The 9,896-nt window shown below is 38.4% G+C and overlaps 1 protein-coding gene across 1 annotated transcript; it reads left to right on the top strand.

Annotated features, from left to right (window-relative positions):
* The first annotated feature begins 537 nt into the window (after positions 1-537).
* On the top strand, positions 538-9,599 carry LOC137008749 (transcription factor-like 5 protein). Its single transcript, XM_067370469.1, has 6 exons — positions 538-1,049; positions 4,954-5,089; positions 5,214-5,352; positions 6,855-7,050; positions 7,169-7,310; positions 9,474-9,599. Exons 1-6 carry the CDS (start codon positions 538-540, stop codon positions 9,597-9,599), a joined length of 1,251 nt encoding a protein of 416 aa, XP_067226570.1.
* Positions 9,600-9,896: the final 297 nt, after the last annotated feature.

Below are 9,896 nucleotides of genomic sequence, written 5' to 3'. Positions count from 1 at the left end.
ACCTTATGTGCTTCATTATTACTGTTATTAATGGTCGTGATGGAGTCCGGGGTGTGAGGGCGGGAAAACTCGGGAAGTTGAGGCCTTTTAGGCAAGACTGTGTTTTGTTTAAATATATTATTACAATTTCCTTATTCGCTGTTTAAATTGTAAGAGAATGGGTATGTTGTCTCATTAAATAACTCATAGATCCATTTACAAAACCATCATATTAACAATAGTTGGCAGGGATAACGTTATTGTTACTACTTTAAGCAGTTTACGTTAGAGTCAAAATGAAATGGCATCCGTTTTTACTCATTTAAACATATTTTGAGTTAAACAGAACATTCAATGAGACATAAAATGCATTTAATCCATTGGGAATTGTTTAGATTGTGAAAACTGTCTGTTCCACACCAAAATGACATGAATGTGAGTGTGGAGAGTTACAACTTATTATTATTTTAAACCCATAATAACAACATGAGTCAGTTTTGAAGTCAAGTCAGATCTATTTTATTGGTAAATTCAACAGCATTTGAAATGTCTTTCAGGATGAGCTCCTCTGTGGCCTGTAAGACTCATGAACATGCAGCATCTGCAGACGACGGTCATGTGTCTGAACCTGTCGCTGTCACAGTCAGTCAAAGTTCACAGTTTAGCCTGATGGAAATGAATGAGGTAGAGTACTTACAGCACATTATCCAGAGCCATATGGATGCTCAGGCGACAGAGACAGACAGCTCAGGCTTCTCACAACTTGAGGGAAGCCTGTCTGATGACCCAGAGAGGCAGATCAGCTGCTCTCCGTCAGTGGGCAAGTCAGACGTCACACCAGATGAGCCGCGCACCGTATCTATTCAGGAGATCAAGATGCTGCTGGCAAACGAGCCGAACGGGGTGCTGGGATGTGAGACCACACCTGTCAGCGGTGTAGAGGTGCCAGGATCTGTGCTGGACAGAGTTCAGTGTGCTTTGGAGGAGAGGACAGATGTGCACCATCGGCGAGGGACACGGCCACTGGAGGGACGATTGAGCCCACCTGCACGCGTCTGCCTGGAAAAAAGGTTACAACCTGTGTCACACAGCTGTATTATTCTACTACATTTGTGATTTTTAAAAGAATCATGATATTTTTTTTTCTTTATATTCACTTATAAATTTTAGTTTTTGACATAATCGTGTTGCTGTGGAGATGGAAATGGTAACCTCCTTCAAAACACATGAACAAACACAGAAGAGTGTGTAAAGAGTCATGAGATAAGAGACAGCGTTAAATTACCTCAAGCACATAACATTACAGTAATGAAAGTGGTTTAAAGTGAATTTATAACAGCTTAAAGTCCCCCTGAAATTTTAGTTTTTTAGCTTTCAGTGTGAATATGTTACCCTTAAATGAACACTCCACTTTTTTTGAAAATAGGCTAATTTTCCAACTCCCCTAGAGTTAAACAGTTGAGTTTTACCATTTTCGAATCCATTCAGCCGATCTCCGGGTCAGACGGTACCACTTTTAGCATAGCTTAGCATATTTCATTGAATCTGATTAGACCGTTAGCATCATGCTCAAAAATGACCAAAAAGTTTCAATATTTTTCCCATTTAAAAATCTTCTGTAGTTACATTGTATACTAAGACCGACGCAAAATGAAAAGTTGTGATTTTCTAGGCTGTTATGGCTAGGAACTATAAAAATATTGAAACTCTTTGGTCATTTTTGAGTGAGATGCTAACGGTCTAATCAGATTCAATGAACTATGCTAAGCTATGCTAAAAGTAGTACTGCCAGACACGGAGATCGGCTGAATGGATTCGAAAACGGTAAAACTCAACTGTTTAACTCTAGGGGAGTTGGAAAATGAGCCTATTTTCAAAAAAAGTTCAGTGTTCCTTTAAGGTAATGAATAAGCTGGTGTGTTCCAAAACAATGACAAAATTCGCATTTAGGAGATATAAGCATTCAAAACGTACAGTCTCACTTCTGCTAAAATGATCATGGATTTTCATGACATCACATCACATTTCAGCTTCTCATCAATTCTTCTGTCCAATCAAATGCTCTCTAGAATCTGAAGTCCCACCTCCTCCTACACTATCAACAGACACTGAAGTCCATTTTCGCATTAGTATAACGTAAACCGACGCAGCGCGAGCACTGTCTGCTATGGCCCAGGGACACGAGCACTGAGCGGATCATATCCACGAGTCTGCGCAAACCACGAAAGGTATCAGACTCATTTAAAGTCTGCATAGAATGCTATATTTTAAAGTGATATAGAGAAGATTAGGAAGATAAATGGTTAGATATTAAAAGGAAACCGAGGTTTTACTGAGTTTAACGGCTCTGGCCAAGCTGTGATATAAACAAAACGCTATTAGCTATTTTTAAAAAGGGGCGGGGCTGTTCTATTTATCGCTCCCTGTCATCCTGTTTCAGTTGAAATTATGTCAAAATATTGAATAATGCTGCACGTTCCAAGACACTTCAACGGGCCTTTAAGGAAGTTTTTAAAAACGGCCCTTAGTTGTTATAAATTTGCAGTAAACCACAGCTTCACAGGGATTATTGATTTTCTATAGAACAGTGATTAAACTGACAGGAACTACCTGTGCATTAAACGGTTTTATACTACGGGGCTGTTGAATGATCGAATCTGACTGGTTGACAAACGTTCTAAGGTGTGCAGTTATATTCAGTGAAACACACATCTAAAGTAGTTCTAGGCAGCTCTTGACCGCATTACTGTTCCATATCACTTCACCAAATGATTTCAATTATTTCAATAGGTCCTTACAGCCTATGGTACGGACACAAACTAGTAAAATAGTTTAGCAACTTGAAAGCTACATGACATTTCTCACCAGCGAGGTAATAACTGTGGTTCTTGAGATAAACTTACAGTTTCACTATAAGTAGAGACACGACTGCTGTGAGAGGTGCACTGACTCAGATAGGCTAATTCACATATGCTTATTCTCTCTCTCTTAAGGCCAATTCACAACGCACCGACAACAGCCAACAAACGCCAACAAACTCGTCTGTTGGAGTTTGTTGGATCGGTGTGAAACCCCTGTTGGCATCTGTTGGCGTCTGTTGGTCGGAGTCGGTTTTCACCCGACTGAACATGTTTAATCGGCGTTTGTCGGGTCGTGGAATGTCTGCGTGGTGTGAACAGTTTTCCAACAAACGGCAACAAACTCTGACGTAATCTGACCTGGCCACGAACCGTTGCCATGCTGATGAGGCAAGTCCCCTGCAAAGACAGCTGTTTGATCGCGCCTGCGCCTCACACACAACAAAGTACTGGAAACGTGACATCGCAGCTTGTTCGTTATAAAAAATAAAATACAGTTAAAAAAATTAAAATATACAAAAGGTACAATAGTCCATAGTGCAATCTGTGCCATTCAGCAAGAGCAGCTGCTCCACTTCACCGAAAGAGAGAGGTAAAGTTAATGTTAACCACAATGAGAGCAACGCAGGTTTACCTTCAGTTTCGTTTTTAAGAATTCGTTTTGGCTTGTTTAGCTACATGGTTGTATCGATGGCTACAGCGCTTCGGATTTCAGGTATTTTTGTTTTGCCTCAATACTTTAATACAATGAAAATATATATGATACTATATTATTAATATAATAAACTTGCCTGACAATATTGTTAATATGGTTACATTTGTAGTTGTGGAATTTTCCCAGTCAGACGTCACTCGTTGGTCTGTGTTTGTTGGGGCAGTGTGAACATGACAGTTTTTTCTCATAGAATTCTAAATCCAACAGCCAACTTGTTCGTTGGCATTTGTTGGTGTTTGTTGGCGATCTCAAAACACTGCTTTGAAGCTTTACGAATCGAATCAGTGATTCGGATCTCCTATCATGGCTAAACTGCTGAAATCACATGACTTTACTCCATTAAACTCTTCGGAGATTCGTAAAGCTCTGAAGCAGTGTTTTGGAATCGGCCCATCACTATATTTTTGAAAAGTCGTTTTGTTTTTTTGACGCACAAAAATATTCTTGCTGCTTTATAATATTGAAGTAGAACTACTGAACTCGTATGAACAGTTTTAAAATGAAATGATGAGATGAAATGACTGCTTACGATTAGGGCTGGGCGATATATTGAATGCTTTTGTCACGCGCATTTCGTCAGTAAAGCCGGTTCCCTGATTACCGCTAAATCACCATCACCTGCTTTTAAATGGAGCGGCATTTAATAGACAGGGCCGTAGTTCACTGACAAGCCATGCAATATCGCGTTCATATTGCAGCTGAATCGCCTTCGATAATGAACGTGATATTGCGTGGCTTGTCAGTGATCTACGGTTCTGTCTATTAAATGCAACTGCATGTGATGGCGATTTAGCGGCAATCAGGGAACCGGCTTTACTGACGAAATGTATGTGTGACAAGCGCATGCGATATATATCGCCCAGCCCTACTTACGATCAACTGTCATAGCTGATCAACAATGTTTATTTTTTGTTTTCTGTTTATTTTTGTTTTCTGAAAACAGCACTAAAAGTTTGATCTTGGGATTTAGAATAGGTATAGGTATTGATCATCAATATTCATCAAATGAAGATTGATTAATAAATTATGTCAACACAGCTAGAATTTACTCCAAGCTGCTTCGAGACACTGAAAACATTGGATCATGAGCTGCTCACATGTAAATGAACACAGTGCTGCGATTTTCTCTGAAACAAGCAGCTCATTAGACTAAATCACAGGCTTTTCTACAGTATAATCACACTAAGCCATATTTCAATTTAGCTTAATTTAATTGTGCGGCCCTATTTATTTTTTAAGTCTTATTTTACATTTTTATTGTGCAATTACCAAAGCATCCCCCCCCCCCCTTTAAGAAACCCTGTTTTAGGTCAAAGGGGTTCGACAGATAAAAAAAGTTTGAGAATCCATGCTTTAAGTCATCGTTGTCATTTTGACATGATTTCATAATTTGTCTTTCAGATTTTTATCAGTGCTTTGTCACTCTACGAACACTCCAGGAATATCCACACATGCACAAATTGAGAAATGGAGTAAGCCAGACAAGATGGTGAAAATACAAGGCACTTATCCATACGAAGGACATCTGTTCAAAACTGTAGGTGCTTATCTTCATGTCATTCAAATGCACTCCAGTATTTGTTTGTTCCCGAGTTCTGCTGTTTGTTTGTCATTGATATTGAGTGATGTCTTATGGTATTTACCTTTTTCTTTTATTGGAGGGTGGTCAACAGTCTGAGCTGATCATCCCTGCAGAGTTGACCCTGAGTTTCAGAGCAGATAAAGGTTCAGAGTCAGGGATGAGAGCTCCATTTGTCAATTACACTGACACTGCTGACCAGCAAACTGCCACACTGAAGAGTAAGACTTTTTAAAGTTGTTCACTCAAACATTAAACATTTTCTTAATAATTATTTATTATTCATTTTAAAATTAGTAATTAATCAGCACATTATAGTTATTATAATTACCTTTATGTTGTTCTAAAGATATATGACTTAGCTTCATCATTGGAACAAAGACTCTTTTCCATACAGTAATCAGGGGCTCACAAGCTCCAAATTAATGAAAACAAAAAAGCACCATAAAAGTATTCCATATGACCTTTGCATACACTAAAAAAGTATCAATTCCACAAAAAAGAGTCAAATAAGGATCTACACAGGACACAAGCAGCGTACACACACACACTCACACATATTGTTCGTCCTTCCGTTAAGAAGATGACCAACTTCATCCGATGTTGTAAGACCGATCTGAGCCCGGAAGTGTCTTTGACAATGTGGGCAGATCAAGTGAGCTTGATTTCTTTCTCAGGCTTTGCGTTAAGCCCCCTTTTTTTTCCCTTTTTTTTTTTTTTTTTTTTTTTTTTTGATGTCTCAATAGCTGCGTTTCCACTGTTGGGCCAAAGGTGGGCATGTTATTTCTAGGGCCTGTCTGTTTCCTTTGCATTTGTAGAGGTGCACTATGGTGGCATTCTTGAAGTCTTTAGGACTTTAGGACTTAGAGTACCTTGTGCCCACATTGTTGGGAGTAGTTCTGTCAGCTTGTTGCGCAGACATGGTCCAGAAGCTTTGTAGATTTTGGATGTTATCACATCAGCTCCAGGAGCTTTGCCATATGACAGCTGGTTGATGGCTTTGTTGACTTCTGACAGTGTTGGAGGGGTCTAAGCGTCCTGTCATACACCGGGCATTTTTTGTTTCAGCCTGACGCCCACGTTGTTTAAATACCAAATGCACTCACACCCATCTGTTCACCCATAGGCGTGCTGATCTGAAAATGATGTGTGTTCAGGTGCATTGTTGGTGTGTTGCTATTTTGAGGCAACTGAAAATGATTGCACCATTGACCAACAAATCCTGGTCTAAAGTCAATGGAGATGCATTCAGTCTTTCCGTTAACAAATTACACCATGTAAATAGCAATCCGCCATGGTGCAAGTGCACCTGGCTTTTAAAGGGAATGGGAGATGAGACTCTGATTGGTTTATTTCACATTATGCCCAAAACACACCCATGAATCATTAAGAGACTAGGTACAACCCTTTTGGACCATGTGCCTGGCATGCTGAGTTAATTTTTTTTTTTTCAATTGGAAATATTTCCACACATCGAGAAATACTGAGCTCATTAAGCCACTTCACATGGACTTTAATGTCATAATTTAAGAAATGGCTTTTTTATGTACAAAAAAGAGCAACCTAGTTTATCAACTAAAACTAAAATTTTATGTTCCATGAAAGGAAGAAATTCAGAACAGTGAGTAAATGATGACTTTAATCAGTGTTCTGGACTGTTGTGAAAAGCATAAAGATGTCATTATTTTGGTTTGTTCTGGCTTTTTTTCTCTCTTCACTGAAGATGAGGTGGTGGGTAAAGCTGCGCATCCCATCAAGCGTGTCTGGACAAGGGCTCTCAGGACATCTAATATCCTACAGGGCTCAGACAACTGGAAGACATGTGCCAGAATGTCCTATACTAAACGTGACAGGACGAGACCTCTCATGGATCAAACTCAGCGCAAAGAAGTTCACAATAGGAAGGAACGAGATCGCAGGTGGTTTGCAGCATTAAACGCGTTTCAGATGCTTTTTGCATTATAGCTTGTACCATTCACTGTTAGGTACAGAGATTACATGTAGCATGTTTTTGTTTTGCTCAAATTGTGTCCTCAGGAGAAGAATCCGTCTGTGCTGTGATGAGTTGAACCTGCTGGTGCCGTTCTGTTATGCTGACACTGATAAAGCCACTACACTGCAGTGGACCACAGCCTTCCTCAAATACATTCAAGAAATTCATGGAGACTGCCTTAAACAGGTTCCCTTAAACATGCCACTGTTTTGTGTTTATGTGAGTGTGACAGTGAGTGATGTGAAATGCATATATGACGCATTGATTCTTAAAGAGGATAAAATTATGTTTTAATAGTATAAAAGTCTTATTTGGAGTAGGGCTGCATGGTATACCGGTACTACAGTAGTATCACGATACTGAAGCTAAAGCAAAATACTGGTGATGCTATACTGTATTTTTTAAATGGTAGTATTTTTTTGTCCATTTTCAACCCAACTTGGGTTTTTGAGGTTCAGAATTGTGAGGAAAAAGTCCCTTTTTACATTTAAAAGGGACTCAGAAACAACTGTCGTAAAACATGAAAACAGTCGTGGATCATCCAGTAATGACTGGACAGTTAAAGGTTCTCTAAGCGATCCTGGGTGGAGTTACTTTCTGTTGACGTTCGAAGTGTTGTCAAACAAAACAGAGGCTATAGACCCTCCCTCCTCCTCCTCCTCCCCTTCCCCTCCGTGCTTCCTGAAACAGTCATGTACACGCATTTAAAATCATTCTTATCGGTTATTGCCTGGAGCATGTTTATTATGTTTCGTGGTTTGTTTTTATTGCCGTTTTCGGAGCTTTTGGCGACTTTTTTCAGTGTGTTCAGGGGACAGGCAGCTAGCGAATTGCTGTATGTGACAAAAAATGTTTTGGCCTAAAAACGTGTGACATCACTTAGAGCACCTTTAAGATTCAAGTCTATGTACATTTTTGAATGGGGCAATTTTTATAAATTTAGTCATTTTGTCTTGTGGAGAGTATGTAAACATCTGTTATGTGATATAGCTTATTCAGGACAGTACTAAATAAAAGTAAAATGCAATTTTATGATCCTTCTTATTTTGTTAAAATTATTAAAATGTTGCATCCGCCACAATTTACATTAATGTTTAAATGACATTAAAATTCAAAGTAACCACTTTGATAATCTAAAATACTTTTTGAATATAACTGTATTTTTATTACCGCCCATTTAAAATGTAACAGTAATGAAATACAGTTACTCAAATTTTGTATTTTAAATACGTAACTGTTACATGTATTTTGTTACTCCCCAACCCTGAGGGTAACACTTGCCTCGTTCCTGAATGAATTAGCCATTTTGAATGAATCGATTGAATGAATGATTCAGTGACTCAATCATTAAGACTTGCTGCCACCTACTGGCAGTTTTAAAAGTAGGCCTATTATTTTCATATTTCTATATTCAGAATTTTATATTTAAAACATTAATCTCATAACATAATTTATGCAATTGTTAACATTAAACTGTGTAAAAACATCTAAATGTCACTTCAGATGCAGCTTCTGTGCCTCCTCTGCAGTGCTCAGATGGATTTATTTTACACTGATTTGATTATTAATGAGAATCAATAACTGGCTCTTGTTACCAAACTATTCAGAGGAAATCCTGGTCTGTTTTCATTTACATCTATGTATTTATGAAAATTTGTTTTATTTTGTAGATTTGAATTATGAATTAACACAATACTGAACGGTATCTTGATACCACTTGGTACAGTGATACTTCAGCTGGTATAGTATTGTAAGATATGTTTATGTTGTCATGACAACCCATTATTTGGAGATACTTCTAAAAAGGTGGTTTGCAGTGTTAAGGGTGTTAGAAGTACCTACTGGTCAATTTACCATTCATAGTGAAAATACAAGGATAATTCAAGATCCACAATTTATCAGTCAGGTAAAATTAATTAATTTGGAGATTAAACAAATTCTCAAATATAAATATTAATTAAAAGAGGCATACATTTGACACCACACTATGGGCTGATCTGGCTAGAGAATCCTTCTGCAGCCCTCCATGAAGTTCTCAGAGCAAGATAAACAAGCTCCAAATGGAGACTTAATCTAACAGTTGGAATTATTTATAAGCTAACCGCACTACTGAAGAAGATCTTGACTATAGACAGGGAGGGGGCAGTTAGTTCTTGTGGTAGATGTTTCTATTCTATTTTTGCAATAATTGCCATAATTATGATTAAAAGTACCAGTATTGTTTTTTTACACCAATCACCATTCATAAAACTGTGGTGTTTAAACCTATTATCGGTTTTATTTGTTTGGTTGTATTAAAATGTCTTGCATTACATCCATAAGCATGCAGAAATCCACTCTCTGTTTCAGGATTTCCAGAGAACTTTCTGTGGCAAGACTGGACTGCGGCTGAAGCCCAGTTGTGTTTCAGTAGCACATCCTCTCGAACCCTGTCAAAACATGACGGAACCTGAGAACTTGTCTTCACACAACTGACGTCCTGTTTTCTGCTGCTTACAGATGCTAAGAGTTCTCAATGTGAAACCATAGTTTGTCATTCGATAAACATTTTTCGTATGGGTTTATTGTATGACGCCTGTTTCCAGTTGTCCATGTCCAGCCCAGTTTAAACGCGTGCGCAGTCAGGACCATGACCGTTTGTTCTGATAGGTCGAGCGGAGAACGAGGCTTAACGCATTGTTGATTGTTTGGAGAACAAAACAAAATGACACGACTGCAGAGGACACTCAGCGCCTTTGAAGGAATGTAAAAAAAAAAAAAAAAAAAAAAACC

Source organism: Chanodichthys erythropterus, chromosome 20, assembly GCF_024489055.1.
Source record: "Chanodichthys erythropterus isolate Z2021 chromosome 20, ASM2448905v1, whole genome shotgun sequence".
Taxonomy (NCBI): Eukaryota; Metazoa; Chordata; class Actinopteri; order Cypriniformes; family Xenocyprididae; genus Chanodichthys; species Chanodichthys erythropterus.
The sequence above is the reverse complement of the archived record's forward strand: the minus strand, read 5'-3'. Positions and strand labels throughout refer to the sequence as shown.

Bases quoted from the DNA above. Each gene is read 5' to 3' on its own strand.
- LOC137008749 (XM_067370469.1), top strand. From the start codon at position 538: ATGAGCTCCTCTGTGGCCTGTAAGACTCATGAACATGCAGCATCTGCA. The intron at 7,051-7,168 runs GTGGTTTGCAGC...TTGTGTCCTCAG, and splicing joins AGGAAGGAACGAGATCGCAG to GAGAAGAATCCGTCTGTGCT. The intron at 7,311-9,473 runs GTTCCCTTAAAC...TCTCTGTTTCAG, and splicing joins ATGGAGACTGCCTTAAACAG to GATTTCCAGAGAACTTTCTG.